General features: G+C 41.4%; 1 protein-coding gene across 2 annotated transcripts; it reads left to right on the top strand.

Annotated features, from left to right (window-relative positions):
* The first annotated feature begins 441 nt into the window (after nt 1-441).
* ciao2a (cytosolic iron-sulfur assembly component 2A) lies at nt 442-6,668 on the top strand. 2 transcript variants are annotated; one of them, XM_080760712.1, is made up of 6 exons: nt 442-758; nt 3,242-3,406; nt 3,974-4,023; nt 4,972-5,017; nt 5,682-5,795; nt 5,858-6,668. In XM_080760712.1, exons 1-5 carry the CDS (start codon nt 731-733, stop codon nt 5,780-5,782), a joined length of 390 nt encoding a protein of 129 aa, XP_080616838.1. In that variant the 5' UTR covers nt 442-730; the 3' UTR covers nt 5,783-5,795; nt 5,858-6,668. The 2 variants fall into 2 exon arrangements, with proteins under 2 accessions (XP_080616838.1, XP_080616837.1); XM_080760711.1 differs by having other exon boundaries at nt 443-758; nt 5,682-6,668.
* The last annotated feature ends 18,007 nt before the right edge of the window (nt 6,669-24,675 follow it).

Raw genomic sequence — 24,675 nt, 5'->3', positions numbered from 1 at the left:
CACGTCACGTGTCATGTGATTTCTTTCCCCTTCTGCCCAGTGTCAGCTGACGCAAGCTGCCCAATCAGGAGCGGAGCAAAATAGAAACACGGAAGTGAAGGGCGAACAAGAGTCCAACTTAATCGACAACCGATGGCGATGTTCAGAAAATGTGATCAACTTCCATCGCAAAGCGCCATTTAAAAGCATACGTGTGTGCTTTACGTAGACATTTTGGGGACACTTTTAAATAAAATCACGTTTAAAAGGTCTCAAGTCATGATGCAACGACCCAGGCCAGAAGATCATGTAGCGATCGTTAATTGATTGCTTCTTCTTGTAACAAATGAGATACAAAGTGTCGCGCAACCAAAAATAGCCGATCTACAAGTTCACAAAGCGTCTCGATGCGACGCGTTGTGAACTTGTAAATCGGCTATTGTCGGTGCGCGAGACCCATGCGCAAACAAACACCGACGTCCAAATTGCCCAGAGATCTCAACTGCCATCTGATCGCAAAGCAACTCGATCAGCAAAGATCCACAGTATAGTTGTAGATCTATTATAAACTGGCTGCCCTATAGTTTTGACGTTTAGCTGTCAAAGTCATTCACTCTGCCTTTCTTTACTATGGCGATAATGGCGTTTTACGGTTTTCTGAGTAGTGTCGAGTCTTGTGTCTCTCACTGTCACTAAAGTTTTACAGTTTTCTCGACTCAATGACAGGAAGAATGCACTCAGGACCCAGAAAATGGAAGAGAAGGCATTAGAAGTTTATGGTAAGCTAACAAACGAGCTAAACTGGCTAGTGTTATATTGAGCAGTGGTTCGTTCTCAAACAAGATCAAACCCCATAACTGAGTTACAGACCTGTAATCGTATAGGGTCCATTTGAATTTTGAAACCCACTCAAGGTGAGGATCCCTGGACCCCACTTTGAGAAAAACCGCTATTTGTCATGATCACTTACATACGGAAACAACTTAAATCGTTAAACTGTCAAGATATCAGTTGATGGTGCTGAATCTGCTGATCAATTAAAGTTGTCTGTGTGATCTGACGACTGATTAAATAATTAAGGGACACAGCCTGAAGCGAAGGGACTTCTTATTGATCCCTTATTGTAGCCTATGTAGGTTTTTTAAGGGACCAAGCCTGAAGGGACTTTTGGTCCCTTTTACCCCCTTATTTGTTTTTCTTCTTCTCCTTCTTCCACCAAAAATAGTAGTTCTGGCTTAACCGTGCAGTCGGTTTTCGCAAAACTTGGCAATATATAGGGATATGCCAAACGGTGAGGACAAGCGAAGCCCACAACCATTGGCCAAAGGGTGGTGCTATTATAGCACTCAATGAAAATGCAAACTTTGAACAGGCATATGAACCATTTGACTGATAAAACTTCGACACACTCCTCATGTTGAACAACTTTCATGTTCTGACCTTTGACCTCTGACCTTTAGATAACCCGCCATTTTGAATGATATCTTTTTTACATTACAGTTTTATGATAATTCTTCTTCTGCCCCTAATGTATACATGCATTGTCATGTTTATGAAACTTTACAGTATGGTAAAGGGTCATGCCAAATAGCACTGAAACCAGTCTTACTCCAATTGGCCAAAGGCGGGCGCTATAGCAATCGTTTGAAAATGAAACCTTTGAACAGGCTTTACTCATGCCTCATTAGGCCAAAAGCCATGGCCTGTCACTTTGACCAGTAAGCTCCGACCTCAGATTTTCCACCATTTTGAGCAGTTAGAATTAATGCTTAAACCTGATTTTCTGCAATTTGCGTGAAATGTTCTACACACAATCTATGGACCATTATCTGAAATCCCAGTTGAAGAGAATTTTGTACGTGAACATTTTTACAAAAAATATAGCTGCAAGCAGCGATAACAGGCACTCTGTCTGTCTGTATGTTTGGGGTACGAACAGCTGCAATACCACTGGATGACCTAAAGTGGCACTGTTGAGCAGATTAAAAGGGCTTATTGCTTGGTCCTGTCTTATCGCTGCTTGCAGCTATATTTGTTTTTTGAACTGTAGTGTACTAGATTACAATGTCAACTTCTCAATACTGATATCATTGTCGACTGGTTGAGTCAGTTCATAGAAAATAATACCAGCACTCACGTTATGTTATATCCAATAGGATTGGGGTTTTTTTATTCCCCCCGCAGCAAGCAACATGTGCAAAAATAAACAAGAATCCTATTGGATATAACATGAGTGCTGGTATTATTTTTTATGAACTGTATCTAGCTGAACCGTGCACCCGTCACTCTACTACATAACTGAGTGCTTGCTTCTCCTCCTTTCTTCAAGTCGACTGGTTGAGTCACCACTCACCAATGCTCACCATTGGTGAGTGACTCATGTCTGTGACAACAGACAATGTGACTCTGTGAGATTGGTGAACTGTTGTTATCTGTTATCTGCCTACCCATCAAAATGGCCTAAGAGACCACAAGGGGAAGTACATTCCCATAGAAAGGAGGTGTCACCCACTGCCGCCTTTTTCTCCTTTGTACATATTTTATGGTGTTCTGTAGTGTTGATGACATCATATTATGTTGATGAATAATGAATTGATAATGGAAACAATCCCCACAACATTTTTAGCCTTAATGTCTGACTGTACCACATGTATGCTGTTTACATTTCCGACAGTATTCAATCAATAAAAAACCCAGGATTCAAATACCAGTCTCTCGCATGGGAGACCAAACATCTACCACTCATTTAAGAGGCAATACCCGCTTGGTCGAAGGGATATTATTTGTGTGACTGTGACTTATGTGATTCAGGCAGTACTACTTGATTAATTGATTGATTGAAACCTTTATTTCAGGGAAATCCAATTGAGACCAAAGTCTCTTTTTCAATGGCGACCTGTGTACAAAAAGGAACATTTACATACATGACAGACAACAATGTACATAAATATATAATACAAAAACAGACACACACACACAATCAAACAAAAACCTTAAAACCAAATATTACAAAAAGCTGGTGCATTCTTCCAGTATGAGGTCAGATACAATTATTTTAAAAATAGCACATGAAATAGACATGAAGTAAAGACTGGGAGAGTAGGGAGAACAGAACACACTACTGCATGATTTCATATATTATAAATTAAATGTGCTAAAATTATTTTAAAATACATTTGTATTCATTAAAATAGAATAAATCAATATTTCCAGCTTTAACTTCTCTAGTGTTGTAAGTTACTCAACTCTCTTCGTTCCCCAGATGTGATTCGGTCGATCCGGGACCCAGAAAAGCCAAACACCCTGGAGGAGTTGGAAGTAGTGACAGAGAAATGTGTGGAGGTCCAAGAGATTGGAGAGGACGAGTATCTCATCATTATCAAGTTCTCGCCAACTGTTCCACACTGCTCCCTGGCCACACTGATTGGTACGATGTCCCCCAGCTGATAGCACGTCCGTGTGTGTGTGTGCATGCTGCTATTTCTGCGGTTATTTTCATTTTCATTGATTCAAGCCCTGGCTGCAAATCAATTGTCCCTTTTCATTATAACATTATTATGTGAATTGAATACACGGTTTGTCCCCATTGAGCTGTGGTCTCCTGGGACTGAACAAGCGGGCACAATGCACTAATGCAGGTGTCTGACCAGATAATAGCAATCACCGGTCCACTGTGCAATATGCTCAGAAACACTTTGCTGAGACAAAAATAATAAACCTTTAAAGCACTTTAAACAAAACAGGCTTACAAAGTGCTTTACCTGGCTGCACAGCACTTCCTGTCCCTGCATCCCCATTTATCAAGAATTTATAGCTCTCCCTCTGGTCATTCAGAACTTTAGATTTTTGCCAGATGTCCTAACACTCCGAACTAGTTCTGAAAGCCCTTCTGAATTAGATATTTTCCAACGTCAGAGGCTGCTCCATTGAGATCAAAATCATTATCTCAAATCATTATCTGTTTCTGACAGTAACTTTCTTTTTGTGTTTTCAGGCCTGTGCTTACAAGTCAAACTACAGCGATGCTTACCATTCAAACACAAGGCAAGTACTGAGTACAGAACCAGAGTGGGGTATCGGCTATGTAATGGGCCAGTTACACTTATCCGTTCTCCCTACAGGGAGTGATTATGCCAGATTCTAAAACCGTTAGTCTCAATACTTGATTCTGATTGGCTGGTTACCGTCACAAGACCGATAACCCACACCCTAAATCACTTAATATATTCCTGATGAATAAAGTAAACATTTTTTCATACTTTATCTAAAGCTTCTGTGTTGCTTTAAATAATGATATTATCAGTATTACATGAATGTGAATCAGTGAATGTATTTGTTTTGCACTGGCATAGTAATGGCATCTTCTTAATTAGCCTATTTGTTTTCTATGATCTCATCAGGGCATTGATGTTATTAATATATCTTGCTCAATAATATAGCTTTGTACTGATTGATAAGATCATAGACAAAATCTGACAGATGCTTATTTACTCAATGTTCATATCTTGCTCAATACTGAGTGTAGATTTGTACTGATTGACTCAAGTATAGTTAGTATAACCTTGTATCCCCACCCCCTGCAAAATGTGTCTAGCACCCCTAAATAAAACCGATATTCTGTGGTGTGTGTGTGTGTGTGCACGCACCTGCACCCTTTTCAAATTTCGGCCCCTACCCCTCCAAATCCCTGTGCACGTCCCTGAGATTGTGCTAATGGCACAGTTTCTTCCGTTTTGCACGCACGCACAAAGCACACACGGCCAATCTTTCGCGCGCGTGCAGCAAAAGATTGACAATCCCCCTGACAATCCTTTGCCCCTGATTGATAAATCTGGCCCTGTTTGCAGGATGTTGTCATTGTTAGACGCACTTTATTTAATTCCCTGATACAATAAGTAGTTGTATATCACATATTTAAATAAAGAATATACACCACACAGCATAAAGTAATTGCCTTTTTAACATTTATCTTCCATTTCTTTATCTCTCCAGTTGGAAATTTACATTTCTGAGGGAACTCACTCTACAGAAGAAGATAGTAAGTGTTTGTTTAACAACCAGCACATGGTCTCTTCAGAGATTAGTCTCAGCAGTAAGCGATCATGTTAAAGCCACAGTCTAGTACAGCTGCATCTTCTTATCAGTTAATTCAATCCACCTGCTTTCCGTATAGTATATAGTAATAGTATTCAACTTGCTATTGCTACTTGTTATTATTTTATCATAAAATATAACCGCAATACTAAAAGGTTTAATACATAACATCCATTCACGCATTCAAGCATTGATAATTGGGAATGTGTGTGTGTGTGTGTGTGTGTGTGTGTGTGTGTGTGTGTGTGTGTGTGTGTGTGTGTGTGTGTGTGTGTGTGTGTGTGTGTGTGTGTGTGTGTGTGTGTGTGTGTGTGTGTGTGTGTGTGTGTGTGTGTGTGTTTTACAAATTGCATCATGCGTCTGCGTGCACGAGCTGTACAAACACAGACAGACAGGGGCGAAAACATGGTCTCTGCCACGCCTTAGGGTCCTGGCGGAGACAACAGCAATACAACAACAGCAGCAAACATGCTGATCGATATTCTGTATCTTATGACATCCCAAAACTAGACACAAGACAGACACCATATCCAGTCAGTATGCAGTAGTACATACATTGTGTGATGACTGATTAATGTCTTGATTATGTCTTGTCTGTGTCTCCGTAGTTAACAAGCAGATCAACGACAAGGAAAGAGTGGCTGCAGCCATGGAGAACCCCAACCTCAGGGAGATAGTGGAACAGTGTGTCACCGAACCTGATGACTGAGAGAGACACATAGAGTGTGTGTGTGTGTGTGTGTGTGTGTGTGTGTGTGTGTGTGTGTGTGTGTGTGTGTGTGTGTGTGTGTGTGTGTGTGTGTGTGTTCAGCTGAAAGTGTTTGGTCTCATTGTGGGAGGACAGCTAGTTGTTTTTAAAGGAGCAGAAGTGGACAGGCTGGTTAGGTCCACAGCATGCCCCTTGGAGGACCTAACAGGAACGGAACTGGTTCCACTGGAATCACTGGATGTTAATAATAGTAATTTCTTTCTATATTTCTCCAAGTTACTGACTGGAGCTGTCAGTCATATGAATGACATCGATGGGGAAAAATAGCAAAATACAGGATTAGGTTCCAACACCTCTCTTGGAACTCGAGGCAAGTAAATTGACTCTATGGGAGCCAACCCAGGAGGGGGAAAGAAGCACACCACTTACGGATACGGACTGCGGCATGACAGTTCAGCTAGCAACAATGTAGAGCTCTGTTAGATGGGAGAGTGTGGACGACAGTGACTCAGGAGTCCTGAGTTGGTATTGGCTATACCACACTCTCGCATTGCATCATTAAAACAGAGAAGCTTATCACTTCTCCTGTCTCAGACCAAATGGGATGTCGGACAGCCTGTCTGTCAGTCGACCTGAACTATAGAGTCTGTGTTTCATGGCTTTTCACAGTCCTTTTTGGTCTCACAATCCTGCCCTAATGCCTGTTTAACCACTTAAACCCTGGTGTCAATATTTGTGGCATTTCATTATAGGTGAAAATAAAATGTAGGTTTTCATAGTGAATGTGTAAGCTCTTTTTAGTTTATCGTAAAAGGGTTGATCTTAATATCGTCTACTATAAGCATTGTGGTCCAAAAATAAACAAGCTGTTTCTGCGTTATTGTCAGGGAGGTGTCTCTGTATCATTTGCGTCAGTCACTCATGGTACAGTCTGTTTCTAGCGAAAATGTAACTAATTCAGCAGCAGTAACATGAGTGAGCCACCCAAGTTAAAAGTGTACTGTACATAACAAATATAGGCACTTCAAGGGAACTTAAATTTGTAGAACAAAACCTTCTGGCCTTCGTCATGCAGCGTTTTCAGATTGGGCACTAGTTTCTTGGAGCACCCATTGCCGATACCATCAGTGAAGAATAATTAAATTACAGTTTTTAATGATTATGTCACTATAATTGGTCACCCATAGATGGTATGCAGTGCTTTCATCTGCCAGGGAGATGTCAACTCTGTGACTGTTTGAGATTAATAGAATACGCTACAGTCAGTGGTCATTAACCACCCCTTGAAATGAGCCACCTGGGTTCATTTCTTGCTGTGGGTTCCCTATGGGTTCAGGACACACAGACAGTGAACCCCATAACATACTGTAAAACACATTTACAATTTGTGACTACATTCTCATTTTAAGCATTTGGTGGGTTCTAGTTATTTTACTTAATTGAGACTGACTGGCATTTCTCCCTTGGCCTAGTGGGATTGTGGGAATGTGTGTGCATTGACTACATGACTACAGAGATAATGTGTAGTGATTTGCATGATGTTTTGTTCAAAGATTGTCTTTCGTCACCCAGGTGGATTCGTGCACGCAACCTAGCTCGCCCTTTAGGGCGAGGTCGCTTCTCGCCCTCATGGTGGCTTACTCTTGCAAATGGACCCTTACAGGTATGTAACGCTGAGTAACAGCTGTGTACAAACTCACATTTGCCCATCAAGAGGAACAAGACCACTCACATTTACAGATGTTCTGAGTAGGGACACAGGACTGATATGAACTTGGTCTGGCAATGAGCAACAGAGACCAGTGGAAGTGTACAAATGGATCAGAGTTAAATTCACATCAACGATTGTAGATTGCGATTGCCGATTCCGGCGAGCCGCCCCACGTCCGAAACGTTTGAGAAATGACAGAGTTACAGTGTGGGGGTCCCTCTACTGCAGTGGTTCTCAACCCGTGGGCCGGACCAACTCTGGGGGTCGCCAAATTATTTTGGGGGGTCCCCAAATAAAATTTTAAAAATAACTATATATATTTTTTTGCAACTGAATGGCTGGAAAATGGAAATTAAGAGTTTACATAGTACGGTGGTGCATGCATAAACTACTTAATTATATCTGGTTTCAGTATTAATTTATGATGTATTTTCTCTATTATTATGGTTATTTTTGCAGTCAGTTTGTATTGGTGGTGGAGAGGGGTCAGGTGTCGCGAGACATGGCCAAAGCATTTCCGGGGGTCCCCAGCCAAAAAGGTTGAGAACCCCTGCTCTATACTGTACTGGCACACCCGAAATCATCATACAGTATATATACAGTTTGTGTGTGTGTTTAGGTGTGTTAGGTTGTGCACAGGTGGTGAAAAACAATAAAAAACCATTAACAACCTATATAAAGGCGAAATTCTCTAAATGACATTATCCTTAAGTAGCAGGTGACGTATCAAACTAGGGGTTTTTCATAATTCTGAATCCATTCCAAGCATTATTAGTTTTGCACAAATAACACTCCTTGGGCTAAAAACGGCCATATCCGCTTGCCCAAATGTGCTGACCTCATCACATTTGAGATGACAGCTTATAGGTTGTAAATGGTAACCCCTTATAAATTGCTCAATGCTGATAGCTGGGCAGCAGGTGGATTCATGAATGTATATATATAGACAATATTTTAGGCCAATACAAAAAAACTATACAAAATGTCCCACTCCACGCCCCCAGCTGACTATCAGTGCTTCTCAAATCTGTTTAATTTCAAGGACCCCCAAAATGATATGGCAAATCAAGTCACAATGCGACCTGTAAATCCAGGGGCGTGTTTCCAATGTGGTTGCACTCAATTAATCAGTAATACATATAATATAATATATTATATATAGAGGCTATGCGCATGCGTAAAGTGAATGGCAAATTGAGTGTCAAATCGAGTGGCGAAGTGAGTTTAACGTTGTTTAATGCAATCGGATAGGACTTTTGACACTATTGGTAGGTGTTGCCGCATAAAGTTCGGTTATGATGATGATGTCACGTGCATACCCTCTATTATTATATTATATTATATTGGATGTGACGTTCCGAGCCTCTCAGCTCTTCTTCACAATCTTTTTGAGGACAGAATAACTTTTGTTTAGTTTTGGGTATAGCTAGTCGAGAACCTAGTCTGTCTTGGTCTGTGTCCGTCCATGTCGCATCGCATTTGTGAGCTTTTTAATCTTCTGTTCAAGATAAAGAAAGTTGCCAAATAGCTCATCATAATTCTTTCGGGTGCAATTTTCATGTACTACAAATACTATTAACATTGAGTGACTGCATTTTCTTCCAGCGGTGAAATGTCCCTTTAAGCTGCAGTTTAAATGTTTTGAATACAAATTGTCAATTAATCGTCAGAATATTAACCACACAAAGAAAATACCTCAACTTAATGAAAATCATAATACAAAATAACAATTCAGCAATTACATTTTGCTGAATTACGACGGTGCTCGTATGCACCGTCCCAGCCAACCCGCCACTTTTGATGCGTATGCACCGTCCTCTGCAAAGTCCTAGTAGTACAAAGTAGTAGTAAGGTTGAAATCTCTTTTTTGCAAGTAGAAATATACGGTATCTGGGTCTTACAGCCTAGGGTTAAAATCTGCTACTGTGTGGTTATATGTATAGTTAACCTTGCTCCTATTAAACCTTCCCTTCAGGTCCTTCATCCTCTCAGTTCCATTTTACACAATGGTTAGTGGTTACATAATTCACTCTGCGTAGTCACTAACTTTGTTAGCATGCCCTTTGACCTCACTACTTCCTTACGTCATCATTTACTGCTTTTACTTGTACTTTACATCAACACTGTTGCTTCAATGAATACTGTTTCTCCAAGCTTTGTCTTCATTTCTATACTGCTCTCTTGCCTAGTCCCTGCATAGCAACCTCCTACGAGGCTTACATCGAACAAATGTTTCCCTTCTTCTAAGTAGTAGCCACTTGCGCAACACCGCTGCTGTCTCTATTTCTCCTTTCACTCCCTATCTCGTGGAGCACAAGCAAGTTTCACACTTTAACTGCCACACATATAGGCGGTTGGCAAGACTCAACTCAAGATTCATTTCACACTCGACACGTCATCACGCATCACTTTTTGGTCAAAGGAAGTCATTCAAATTGGATATTTATGGACAAAAATACACAAAAATGTACATTTTCCCATTGTTTTGGCATCCATTGTATGACCATATGATGACCACGGAGTCGGATATGGTCTAAAAGTGTGAAAAACGTATTTTTCATTTCACTAGGTCTTTAAAATGCTATCTAAAAGCACGCTAATATGTTTTAAAAGGCAGTAGCGTTTATGTAATGTGTATAAATAAAATCATCGCCTGATGCGATCTTCAACAGCGCTGCTTAACAGCAGCACTGTGGGGCCAGTGTGCCTGTCACCCAAAACGGCCGTGGCCACGCCTCTGTTCCCCTTTGCAGTGTCTGTCTTTCTATCTGCAAACATGTATCGCGTGAGAACTTAGTGTTAAAGTGCTTGTTTTTTTATCAATACCATTTTGTACAGCATGACTTTGGCTGACGAATGTGAAAAATATATATTCTTTATATTTGTATACTATTAGGAATTCATTGTTATAATACACACTCATATATACAGTCAGAGATACACAGATACAGTTGAGTAGACCTTGACTGCATTTGTAGCCTACTATTTATACTAAAAAATAAGGCTTTTGCACACCTACAAGCGACAGGTGCGTAGGAGAAGGACAACCAGGTGCCTGTGTGAAGTGAGTGGTGCAACTCCGTGTGGGGGTTCCAGACCCACAGGAACGCACCCAGGGTGACAGCCCGGTTTCACGTAAAAAACGGTCGAGAAATGACAGAGTTACCGTGTGGGGGTCCCTGGGGGGTCCCCAGAACATCTAGACCCCCAGGAATGCGCCCAGGGGGGGCGGCCCGAAATGGTTGAGAAATGACAGGTTACCGCGTGGGGGTCCCCAGGGGGTCCTTCTACTGTACTGTCACACCCGAAATCATCATAAATACAGTTAATATGTGTGTAGGTGTGTGCAACAGTGACACTTGGTGGTGAAAACCAACCAATCGCTGTTTTCGTGCTCGGACAGACGGACACAGGCAGCCAGGGACACAGCCAGGGACACACAAAGCTGTGTATAGGAGTGGTTGCACTACTCAAAAAGAAGGGACTCCCGCACACTGTCTTCAAGTTCAAATGGAGTGAAAAGTTTTATCAGGGAACCAGTAGTATTTATACTACAATGTTTTGGCTTGCACATGAGCCCACATTGTTTTTTCAGGAACAATAATTTCTAGTTCTATTGATCACTTAACTATACTGTTGGTGTCACAGTTGTTCCACTCATACAGTACCTGTCCAGCAGATGTCACTCTCATCTCATGATCCACCCCTCATCTGTCATTTGTTACACCTCTATTGAGCTCCATTGTGTTCACCTGTTGTTAGTCTAATAGCCCATGTCATGTATATATCCCTGTCATACTCTGTACCAGGGCCGGATTAACCCCCATGAGTGCCCCTGTGCAGATATTTTTTTAATGCCATATGGCCACATGCCATAAATAGGGACACCAGGTTGAAAGTTGTTAAAGGGGGTGGATGGTCTGAAAAATATAACATTTTCAGACCATCAGTTGGCACAGCACAGCTCAGCCTGGGCCGGCCGTAAGAACACAATACACTCAATGTGCAATAATAATAGTGAGGCAATAAGCACATCAATATAGGCTTATAATGTTAGCTCTGGTCCTAGCCCTAATGCTTTGATTCTGCCCTGCATTAATGCAGGGCAGAATCAAAGCATTAGGGCTATGGACCAGAGCTAGCCTAATGTGTAACATTAATTATCCTGAACCAGGATCGAACCCAGTACAATAAATTACATGAATGAAAACAGAATATGATTGGATTTTTATTTAAAAATCCACAAACAAAAGTGCAGTAGGCCTATAGGCTACTGTTGTTACTACTGTTGTCCACTGTGGGGACAAAAGCTATTGGCTAGAGGTGCTCCGATCACGTTTTTGGGGGCCGATACCGATCAAATCGGTGATCGGTATTATTATTAATTAATCGGCCGATACCAATACCGATATTTTTTATTTCCTGAAAAATGAACATTTTGGTGGTTTCTTCCCGACAGCAGAGATATACTCTCTCTGGCAAAACAATTCCCATCAAACGTCAGACGCATTGACTTTGATTCCACCCGCTCCCCTTCCCTATAACTATAGCCTTCTCGCCCACCTCCCACCAACCTCAAGAAATGCCTCTGCCTTCATTGTTAGAGGAACTCCACGGATCACTCCCCTCCTTATTTCTCTTCCTCCAAGCACAAAGCATCTTACTTACTGGACACCCTCCAAAGTCCACAATTTGTACTGATTTCCCCAACTGATCGTTGTCTTTACATTCAATAACGACCATCCCAGTCCTAGTTACCCTCACCAACTTAATCTTCCCAATTGTTCTCTCTACACACTGTCCCACTTTGCTCTGATTACAAAAAACGCCATCCTCGCACAACAGCACTTACAGCAGTCATCCCCACAACAAACTTCACTCTTCCCCTGACTGACCCACTCGACCCGCTCCTCCTTCTCTTTCGATCTGTTCTATCCATCCTCATCATCACTTTTGTCCAATTCCACACCTACAGACGGCTGCAATTCGAACTGGCCCTGTAAAATCTTAATCCGCCACCCACCACTTTTCCCCCTCACTGTATATGGTTTTTCTTTACCTCTACGATGATTTCCTGTTTTTGGCTATATAATATAGAAGTGTATATTTGTAAGTCTCTAAATGTTATGATGAATTGAACATGGTGGATCAAGTGTAATGCTTTATACGCTCCACCACAGATACCTTCTATAAAATATGGGACCCATATTTGAGATTTGTTGGCCCTCAGTTAGCTACCACCTTGACCATAGGGTTCCTGGACAGAAGTGATGCCACTAACCTTGATTGATAAAGTTATGGATATTATTGTTATGTATCTATGTATGTATAATGCATATCTTTTATTTTATTTTATTTTCTCTGGAGTTGTTAACCCATCTAAACTTTCAAGCACCAAACTGCAAATGTGTCCATATTTGTTATTATTTTTGCACTTTATTTTTCTTTGGTATAAGTGTATAATTGTGTCCTTTGTTCCACAACACGCCTGAGCTGAGCTGTCTGTTTTTGTTTGTTTGTTTTGTTTTTCCTGTCTTTGTCATAAAATGAAAAAATCAATAAAAACATTATTGAAAAAAAAAGAAAGTGTAATGCTTTATGGTGTCGTCCACAGTTAACTGTTTTGTATTGAGTTGTGCTTGAAATGTGCTGTGATTCTCCAATCTGTTAATAAATACTTCAATCAATCATTTATTGTATTTGTATATTTATATATTGTCTGAATGTACGCATTGACCGGAGCAAAACAATTTTCCCTTGTGGATAATAAACACATCTAATCTAATTCTTTTTTTTCTAAAATGACTAATGCAGGGCTTGTTTCAAGGATGAAATAAATATGTGACCTTCTGGCTTTCAGAAGGGCTCTCTCTCACCTCGTGGGCAGGCAGCCATTTATCATAAAAGAATAATGTCACCTCACAGACCACTGACAGAATGCAAAATGGCCATGCAAAATGCAGAATGATAAAATTGCTTTCGCCTCCGCGGATGGGGGCTACCATGGACTGCTATCATATTATTACACCACTATAATTAGGGATGGAGCTTGTTACATTGTATTGATAATGAGCACCGTATCGATCAGGCTTATCGAGCCGGGTTCTTATCGAGCCCACTATTGAGCACTTTCTATAATTTTTTGGAAAGACGGGAGACAATCAATTCTGAACAGAACCAGTATCCTTTACTATAGGCCAGGGCCTTCAAATACAGTACTTTTCTAACAGACGAAAGGCAATTGACCTTTTTACCAATAAAATAATATTAAAGAAACTGTTAACTGGTTAATATGTGTGCGGTCACTTTAAAAGCGTAATTCTGTTTACCCAGACAGCACTGGTTGGCAGGTATCAATACACATTTAGACCGTCATGATTACATTTATTTCTCAATCGCCTCTTCTTGATTGTTTAAATCTGATGTCATGGGCCACTATGCTGGACAACAGGCTTGATAAGCCCAAAGCTTATTGATACCGGGTACTCAATAAGCTTGTTATCGGGTTTTTTCGGTATCGGTTATCGAGCTCCATCCATAACTATAATATATCCTAATATTCCTATACATTATATTATCTGACAACATTGCTATACCATACTAAATTATCTTACACTATTACATTCATTATTATTGTTATTGCTACTATACTTGTATTTGCTGTATCTCCTTCCCTGTCTATTTTTCTTCTATTTCTTTCTTTCTATTGTTCAAATTCTTATGCCCAGCAAACCTTCCAGGTAAAATGGGATAATGCTGTCTCCACCCCCTCAAGGTGGAATTTTATCCCTGTTTTTATTTAATGTTTATATGGATGACCTCTCAAGGCAGCAAAATTCTTGTAAAACAGCGTGTATTGTTGGGGAGAGTGTTGTTGAAATGTCTTTATTGGGAATAACCCCATATGAACCATCTCGTTTTCAAGGGGATCCAGAGATACAAAGTATATACCAAAACATAGATAGAAAACAAAACATAACAATACATAGACAAACATAAACAGGACAAATCAGACAACAACAAACAGGGGGGGGGGGGGGGGTGAGCAAAACAAAAGGTAGCACAACATAACACGACGACAATACACAAAACAAACACAAATCATTGTGTTATAGATCTGTTACTGTACAATAAGTCTACTGATAGTTAACGAAAGCATGAACAGGGGCTCTCAAGGTAAGAAACAATTGAAAATATGTTATTGCCCGAATATATTGAGGAAGATGGTTCCAGTATAGAAGGAGCTTTGAACCTAAATGATTGTTTGGCAACAGATGTGGATACCGTTGGAACATTAAAGTAAACCTGTGATGTTTAGAAGTGTAATTCTCCATATACTGTTTGAGGTATTGTGGATAATTAGTGTCATTATAATCATCTCATGTATGCAGATGATTTGGTTATACTTAGCCCATATACTGTGGCGCTACAACAGTTATTGAGGATATGCTCACCGTATGACAAAGAACACGATATTACTTATAATGCCAAGAAAAGTAGCATTATGATTGTTCGATCTAGAGAGGACAGGAAATCCACCTTTCCAGAGTTCTGTCTCTTAGATGCCACTCTAGATGTGTCTAAGGAATTAAAATATCTTGGACATATCCTCTCAGAAGATCTCAGGGATGACAGTGACATCCAACGACAGTGTCGCAAAATATATGCTCAGGCCAATATGCTTTTAAGGAAATCTTCTGTGTTCAGTAAATGTAAAATGTGCACTGTTTAGATCATATGTCACCCCTCTGTATACAGCTCATCTATGGTCCTCTTACAGAGTAAAAAGCATGCAACTGCTTAGAGTGGCATACAACGATACCATGAGCTTGCTTCCCCGTGTTCCTGGCACATTGCCATCCAGTTGTTCACTTCTGTTGAGGCAACTAATGTACAATTTTATGCAATGCCTGGAGGCATCTAAAAACAGCATTATAGTGGCACTAACAAACCCTAATAAGAGCTGCATGTTACCGGGTCTCATCCAGGCTGCGCAAGCACTGGGTCTGGCTCCCCCCCAGTACGTTGCCATGGTGAGTGGCCAAGTGTACGTGCCGAACCATAGACATATATAAGAAAGCTAGATGGCTCACCCGCTCTCTGGCCAATGGAGAGCGACGTTGCTACGTGGCAGCCATCTTACCTCGGGGCTATATAACATTGTGTCTACGGGGCATGTACTTTTAAATAACCATAACATTGTGTCTATGGGGCATGTACTTTTAAATAACCACAACTTGCTCAATTTTCAAACGATTTTCAAACGGTTTGGTTTGTTATAAACGTCAGAGACGTCCACATACTTATGTGCATTTATACGACGTTCATAAAACGAGAGAGAGAGAGAGAACAGAATCCTAGACTACCTGCAGCCAGGTCCATCCATACCTCCATCTAGCTGTTGCCTACATTAGATCGCTCAATCCGTTCATCCGTGCACTCATCCATCAATCCTCGCTGGGTCCTCTCCCTCCATGCTTCCCCTTCAACACCCAGCCTTCACAATCCATCTGCCCCAGCAGGTCTCTCCATTCCCCACAATCCATCTGCCCCAGCAGGTCTCTCCATTCCCCACAATCCATCTGCCCCAGCAGGTCTCTCCATTCCCCACAATCCATCTGCCCCAGCAGGTCTCTCCATTCCCCACAATCCATCTGCCCCAGCAGGTCTCTCCATTCCCCACAATCAATCTGCCCCAGCAGGTCTCTCCATTCCCCGTCTTTATCTCTGTGTCAGTCCATCTCTTCTCCGCATCCGGGCAAACGGTGCTCAGACGTGTGTATGTGTATGAGTGAATGTTTAACCACTTTATACAGTACATTAGCTATTTGAAAATAGCTGATCTACAAACACTTTACTGAGAGGTGTCCCACATATCATTTGGGGGGGGTCCTTATTGACAGGAAAAGGTTTGTATCGTCATTGTGCCTGTGTGTATAAGCAGTTCCTTGTATTGTGTCTCTCTGCAGGAGACGGTATCTCATCTCTGTCTGTGATCACAAAGCAATGTGCATGGACAGATTTAAATGTAATTACCTCGGTCCCTCGCGTTCCCCAGCTCAATCCCTCTACTGTACCCACTGGAGCCATCTGTGAGGCACATTCTACAAACTACACCAATGATTCAGAACCTTTTTCATGTCAAGGATTTGATTTGCATTGTGCTGCGTTCACACTGGCAGTAAAAAATTAAGCAGATATGCGTCCTGAATCATAGCCATGTTGACAACGTTTGTAATAAACCAACCCGTTTGTAAATCCGTCAATATTTGAGCGAGTTATGACTGTTTTTGTGTGAGCTGCCATTGAACATACTGTACATTAGCCCCGAAGTAAGATGGCCGCCGGGTGAACGACGTCAGAAACTCTGTCTTAAGCCATCTGGACTTTATATATATATCTATGTGCCGAACTTCATACTCGGACAGACGGAAATGATGCCGTGGCCGCGCCCGTCGGCAATCAGCGCCAGCCGCCAGGTGCGCCGCTCTAAGCAGGTAGTATAAAAGCCTCTCTCATTCAGTGTGCGGCGACAGCTGGTTCACCACGGGCTAACAGAGGCACACCTCACAGGGACACGTCGGGTGGTAAGAGACAATTTCCCCATACACGCTATCATATTCATGCCATGAAAAGTGCGTATCCTCATTGCTGTTCTGTCTATCAGGCTTGTAGGATTGGAGCTGGACACGGAGAGGCGAGGTGGACGAGAGGTGGAGGAGGAAGCCGCTCTCACCCCTGTTCCCCCCTAAGTTCCCCCCTGCTGTAGAGAGAGAGAGAAACACGCGGGGATCCTCGCCACTCCAGAGCCACATCAAATGCTAAGGTCGTAAGATAAACCTTTTCACTGTATCACAATCACCTTACGAGTCAAGAGGAGCCGCTTAAGGCGAAGACTCAGCTAAGGCTATATACTGCACCGGGATAGAGCTGCAGAGCTCCTGTGGGCTGTGGAGGGAAGAACACCTATGCTAAATACCATACCTGTGGGATACTTTACCTGTCACAGGAACCTGAGGGAGAAGAGGCCTAACCTAAACGAACCGTGTTAACCTACTCTAAACCACCTACTTGCACTTACCTTTTGTCCGCCACTGGAGCCGCTGTCCGCCGTAGAACCTAGAAGAGAAAGGGAAAAAATGAAGAGGCCGTTATTATTACTATCTGTCACCGCCGCCCCACCAGAGTGGCCTCGGGCTCGGCGACAGACTAACCCATCAAAGGGATATAATTTCTGACTAATCAACTCTCTCACCTGCAGACCGCCGTCACGGAGGAACACGGACGCCCCCTGCTTGTGTTGGACTCTTATATGTACCATTTTCCTGGCCTGCATTATTATTTGTGAAGCAAAATAAAAGAGATGGCGTCTCAATCGTGAAACTTCCTCATTTGCCTGGTTACCTGTGTCAGACTCTCACAATATATATTAGGGGTGCACTGATGCATCAGCCGAGAATCGGTAGGGGCCGAGGTTTGCCTTGTTAACTGCCAACGGCGCATCTGTAAAAAACTTTACTTTCACCGATTGCAGTGGCCGATGGTCTGCTCTGCAGGCAAATCCGGGCAAATTCGCGCAAAAAGTTGAGATCTAACTTGTGCTATACTCAGCCAATGCTCAACCGATTGTTATAATTCCAAATATAGTATAGATCCTCCATGAAATTTATATTTTCATTCATTCATTTATCAATTGAGTGTAAAATCTGCCCCAAATTCGAGTGTAGGTTTCATCGTAGTACACCCACGTCGCCACGGCATTTATAAAGTGATCGCAAACAGCTGATCCTTCCTTAATTTCGTTCAGACGTTAATAAATGTGACGGCTGAAATCTATCTGGCACACCCTATGAAATCAAGCCTCACCCTCGTTTTTGCGACATGAACAACTGCGGTACGACCTTGGAAACCATAGTTACATGAAGAGAAAAGTCAAGCCTTGCCTTGCCTTGCTGCCCGCCTCACCCCCCCCAGGCCCCTCTCATACACACACACAGACGCACACACAACTTGCAAGCAACTGTCACTGTGTGTTGTTAGTTGTATATACAATTATTAATTTAATATACAACAAGATTAGTGAACGAAAACTTGAACCTGTGATTCTGTGAAGCATTAATTAAATAACATTGCTCACGTCATTGGAATTAATTTGGACACGCACAGCCTGTGACAAATGCTGTTTTGCAAATAGCTGCATCTCCTCCGCTCCTGTTCTGTCTGTCTCTGTCACTGTCTTGACCTGCATGCACGTTTATGGCATTACTGTCTGTATATTAGACTGCCTCCCTGCGCAGCCTAAACCTTACTGGTGGTAGGCTATAGTGGTGGAGGTCCGTGAAGTTGGCACCCCGTGGTTTTCCATAATGACGAAAAAAAAAAAGATGCAGTCCCCACCTCCGCTGCCTCGGCACTGTCGGCATGTCACATTTATTGGTATTCGAGCGCGTCGGGTTTATCCTTAATTAAAAGGACGAGACGTAATGCAAGAAAGACATGGCTGTAGCCTGTAGATTGCAGTTGCCGTTGGTTGGTACTTGACTATAGCTGCATATAGCCTCGGTCCCAGGCTTACTTATCTGCGAAAAGAAAAGCTATAGCTGCAGCTATGCAAATGCCTCTCGATCCATGTCATGGAAGTTAACTATTCCAGGAGGGGGGGGGGGGGGGTCGGGGGGGCTACCGGTATGCGCTCATGCAAAACACTGTTTAAATGGCTTAAGCAAGCAACATTGTTTTTAATTGCGAGATTTTAATTGCTTGCACACTTTTTTTCAATTTCATATGACATCACATGTATTAGTATTAGTTTTATACATTTTAGGAGTGAAAACATATGTTTAGATGCCTGTGACAGCCTCTCAGCTGGTCAAACAATGCTGCTCCGCTGTTCTACGACAGAAAAACAGGTGAGGACAAAGCGTACGACAGCTCCCGACCTAACGTGATTTGCAGAAAATTGCATATAATTGCGGCGTGCACCAATATTTTGGCGTACGCCGAGTTGATAAATGAGGGCCAGAGTGAGAGAAAGGAGAGAGATGGTAGGGTAAGCATTAAGCCCTGTTAGCCATGCATCCATGCATGCTATATTTCATGAGCTGTGGTGGCTTGTTAGGCCTGCACTCTCTCAATTAGGGATTTTCCCAGCGGTTAATTTCACTTTATTCAAATAGTTGCAAATGTATTCATTAAAGAACTGAGCACATGTATTTTTGATCTATAAGGCCAAACCTCATTTGAAAGAATATATTCAGACAGCCTTTTAAAATCTATATAATATTAGAATTTTACACAGCTGTGTATTCTGTTTGCACGGATCTGGGTCAAATCAATTAAGCAGCAGTAACTGCTTTCTATGTTTCCATTAGCATTATAATATTTGTCTCAGAGCATGCTTGACAGGTTGGTGAATTTTGAAGGTGGTGAATTCTGAAGTGAATTCTAAAAGAGTTTATTGCGTAATTTGCTGCATGTGTGGAGGTCTAAACATTTTATGCCACTACAATTAATTGAAAACTTTAGTTACTATACTTTGTAGATTTGATTATTATTACAAAACATACATTACCCACTTCAGCCCGATTATAATTCGGCCATATAAATAGATAATCTGCATTGAGCTTGTAGATCTGCTATTTTCAAAAGATCTTTATAAATGTTATACATTTGAAAACTTGAGTATTTTTGGTATACAATTTGATACCAATTAGTCACTCTCAACCTTGATATAGGGATGCCCAGAGCGGTGCTGCCACATCTGCACTGACCGCCGTTACAAATTAAAAAACAGAACTAATGAGAGATGAGAGAAAACACTGAATAAATGTATGTCCAAGAATGTAATGAGCCATTTACTACATGTGAACCGTTATCTGTAATTAGACACAGAGGGATTCATTATGTTTGTTGGGAATGTTTCTTGGAAATGGATAATGAATCACCCCATGGACTGAAGGACCAGTTCCAACTTGCACATATAACAAGATGCCATTATGGACCTGCATCAATTCTCCAGATAGACTACTGATGTGTGTGCAATGCATTATAAATGCAAACCGCTGCACTGCGGCGACATGGACTAGGGCTACGCTTGCATGCGGGCCCTTTGTCTAAGACAAATTTCTTCAATTTCTTCCTCGGGAGACTAATAAAGTAAAGTATACAATACAACCAGTTAACCAGAAACTATACTGAAGAGAGTGTGGATACTGGTATATCTTTTTTCCATGATTTTCCCTGCATTGATTCGTCATTATGACTCTGCGTGACCTGTGTCTTCTGCTGCAAGCTGTGTTTTGTTCTGCTTTTAGCTGTGTTTTGTACTGTTTTTAACCTGTACGGCGACCTTGAGTGCCCTGAAAGGCGCCTTATAAATAAAATGTATTATTATTATTGTCATCTGAAATAAAAACCCTGGTATAGAACCACCTACAGTTTGTAAACTTGTTGTTGTAATGGAGTTGGAACGGAGGAACACACCTTGATCCTGCCCTGCCACTCTCCGCCCTCCACACTGCTCCTCTGTCTCCACAACACTATTTAAATACCACCCAGAATGCATGCTTCACCCGCCTTGCTGCGTTGCAAACAAGCCACCTTTCTTGCAACCCACCTCCACCCCATTCACCTCCATAGTAGCCCCTTCCCCTACTCCCCTCAAAGGAGCCTTACTGGCACTAGAAGACCTGCATTCACATCGCTAAAGCGGAACAAACGATTAAAACAAAACTATTTTCTCTCCTATACTCTCTCCCATTTCTCAGGTTCCTGCTGGGGGTGATTGTCCATGCGTGCCACAAGAACACCGCCATGATTGATGGACTCATCAGAAATGATTGATGGACGTAATAACCTCTATTTGTGAACGTCATCCGGGTTGCTGCTACAGGGTCATCATATCGTTGCTGTTGGGAGGAAACAAGCTAACTCCATTTTGGAGGTTTTGGATGTATTTTTTCTTTGTATACCAATGCTATTGTCAATTGATCACCCAATTTACATCTGTGTGTTGGTTAAAACATATTGAACCAATGAAAAGTATAAGAAAGAAAAATGCTTAACTCCATTGGACCCTCAAACTGTCAAGTAATTGACATAAAGTTATAATACCAACTTTGATGAGGCAGTATTGCATTGTTTTTAAAATACAAGGTTTTCTTCATTTCCTGAAAAAAAACATTCATAGAAATATGAAAATGTTGGAGTTATGTGGTTTTCTCCAACAGCAGAGACATATTCCTTCAGTTTAGGGTTAGGTTTGGTGTTCTTACGACGCGATTCTAAGATGACACTATGGTATTTTCAATAGAAAAAATACTTGTGAGTGTGACCCGGACTTCTATACTCATACAGTATGTGTATGTCTCTAGGGAAGATCAAAGATGAGACTCACTCTGTACTGTCTGTATTTCTCATTAAAGTAACACCATTGTCACCATCATTATTATGAGACAGACTAGACTGTTGGAGGTGTATAGTAGAGCTGGTCTGCCTGAAGCCAAAAAGCCTAATATTTGGGAAGAGAGGATGGCACAATAGTCACTTGTCCGGAGCATGGCTCATCAACATGCAGGCTTGTGATGGACATTTTCCTCAAACTAAATGTTTGCCACGGACATACAAAATGAAATATTACCATAAATACAAAATGCATTCAGTCCAGTGGACACGATGAAGAAAAGCACACTGTGAGTGGAGAGTGGTTTGACCTTCACACTTTTTTTTGAACTCGTGAAGTGGTTTTAAAAGAAGCATGTTGCGGTTTCCTCAACCCTTTGTACAAAGCTGAGAGGGAAGGCATAGATGGAGCAATTTGTAACTAATTACTTTAATAGTCAAGCGTATTATTGTTACTATTTTCATGGCCATCTCTGTACTTTTGTCTACTTTATACTTTATATGTCTTGCTTTGAACTTTTCAAAGCATTAAAGACAATCAGAGACAGTGGCAAGAATTGAGCAGTTGAGATGAATAACCATCCAAAGTCCAAACTAATGATTCATAATCTATATAAATCATGGATAAGTGGTCAGGACAAAAAGGCCTTATCGGGGAGGGGTCAGAATAAATTGGTTATTCGTCTCAATTGACATATTGACGTCATCCACCAGCCATTGTAATATCTAAAAAACAGACTGCAAGTCATAGGCATGGACATGGACAATGGAGAACATGCCATGTAACTTTTAGAGAACACAAGAACGGACCTTGAGAGAGACGAGCTGTTCAGACCTCAATGATTTAGCGCCTACTGTAGCTGGAAGGGGGAAAAAGGTATTTTGTTTGGATGTCTTCTCTGTACCGTTGTTCACTTCACTAGATGTTATTATAATTGTTATATTGAGTTTTATTGTCTCGATCTATTGTGTAATGTGTATTATATAGTGGGCTGCTGGTTTATGATTATGGATGCTTTGTGTAGAATAGTAGATTATTAGAAATGTAGACTATATATATATATATATCGTCTACATTGGGAAATGTGCAATGCCAATGCATAAGTGTGAATAGTTTTATATATGAAACTCCTGATGTACTGATGTTAAGTTATTGATGTATGTTTTTCTTTCAGTTTTCACGTTGACAGATTACAAATAAAACTGTAAAATTCATCAGTCGATCTTCAACTCCTTATTGCCAGCTGGGTCCGCTACAATGTATACTGCATACTGTACGCGTAGTGTACTGTAATCGTACTGTACAAGTATGTACTGTACTGTACTGTACTGTACTGTAGGCCTACAAGTATGTAGTCAAACTGTAGTCGTACTATACTGTACTTGATAAGAGAAGTCAGTGGCGAAGCCAGAACTGCAGTTTTGGGTGGGCCTGGCCAGGAGTTGGTGGGCCTGCATGCACAAGTGCAACGCCGCACCAAGCTTTTCTCTTTACATTATGTACGTACAGTATAACAAGATAGCCTACTGATCATTGACCATGATACATTTTGTACATATGTCAATACAGGTAATAAATATGACAGTGTAAGACTTTTCTCAACAATGAATATGGGCCTTAAGAAAGTCTACCTTTGTCAATAATACATATGACAGTGTAAGACATTTCTCAAAAATATGGGCCTTAAGAAAGTCTACCTTTGTCAATACAGGTAAATATATGACAGTGTAAGACTTTTCACAACAATGCTTACTTACTTGCTTGCTTATGGCAGTCCATCGTAGTCGATGACTTCATATCTCCCAGGGGTAAAGGGGGGGTTTTCAGCGTCTTGTGCGCTCATGCGCCCACATGTGGCGGTTAAGACCAATTGCTGATCCGCACACTTTTCCACACGTTGGGCAGGGGTGTGTTGAGCCTGGTTGGATAGTCCCTGCAGCACGCTCATGTCGCTGCCTGCGCTTCTCTGCGCGTCTATATCTATGGAAAACAGAAAGGCCTCATTTGGTACTATAATGGCTTTGATTTTGTCAACAAAATCGTAAGTGTCTTTTATAAAACTGGGGTGTCTTATTGACAGTGGGTTCAGGAAGTGTTCAATATACTCTGCTGTCTGATAGGTCTCACTGCCACAGTCAGACACAATTGGTATTTCATATGGTATTGTCCATGAATCCGGGTTCTTGTGGATTTTAGGCAAAAGATAAAATATCCTGGCTCGTGGAGTGTCCTGTCCGAGCAGATATTGTTGGCCTTTAAAGCCGTGTGTTTGTAAATTGGTCCGTCTAATTGCCTATAATGATGGGTGGTATTTCCCTCCCCTGGCCCATTCCAAAGTGTGTCGCTATAGTTTCAGTCTGCGGCGATACTGGGAGAGGTCCTTCTCTAATCTGTTGTTGTTTGTAGATGTCTAGAGTCGGTACAAATGAAAGTCCTTTTTCCAGCAGTTCGGTCTGATGTTGATCTGGCTGGAAGTAATGGGACAGATTAATTATATTTGACTTTCCCCCCCCTCCTTTCTTGGTTTATGGGGTCAATAAGTTTAAACTAATAAGCCAATTTTTAAGCATTGCTTCGCCTGTCTCTGTTTTCCAATGTACGTTATCATTAACCACTTTAAACTCCTGTTCATCCAATTTCGGGAGAAAATTGTGTTTTGCAATCATGCGATTTAACTCTCTTAAGTTCTGCCTATCACTTGTTGGGAGGCCCTTTGAGATATTGATTAAAGCGACGTGGATATGCTGGAAAGGCGTTCTGTGCTGCTACGATGCTCCCTCT

The sequence above is a fragment of the Protomyctophum bolini genome (assembly GCF_963924005.1).
Source record: "Protomyctophum bolini genome assembly, chromosome: 4".
Taxonomy (NCBI): Eukaryota; Metazoa; Chordata; class Actinopteri; order Myctophiformes; family Myctophidae; genus Protomyctophum; species Protomyctophum bolini.
The sequence above is the reverse complement of the archived record's forward strand: the minus strand, read 5'-3'. Positions and strand labels throughout refer to the sequence as shown.

Excerpts from the sequence above, each read along its gene's own strand:
- ciao2a (XM_080760712.1), top strand. The coding sequence starts at position 731 with ATGGAAGAGAAGGCATTAGAAGTTTATG. Across the intron at positions 3,407-3,973 it reads CTCCCTGGCCACACTGATTG|GCCTGTGCTTACAAGTCAAA; the intron begins GTACGATGTCCC and ends TTGTGTTTTCAG. Across the intron at positions 4,024-4,971 it reads GCTTACCATTCAAACACAAG|TTGGAAATTTACATTTCTGA; the intron begins GCAAGTACTGAG and ends TTATCTCTCCAG.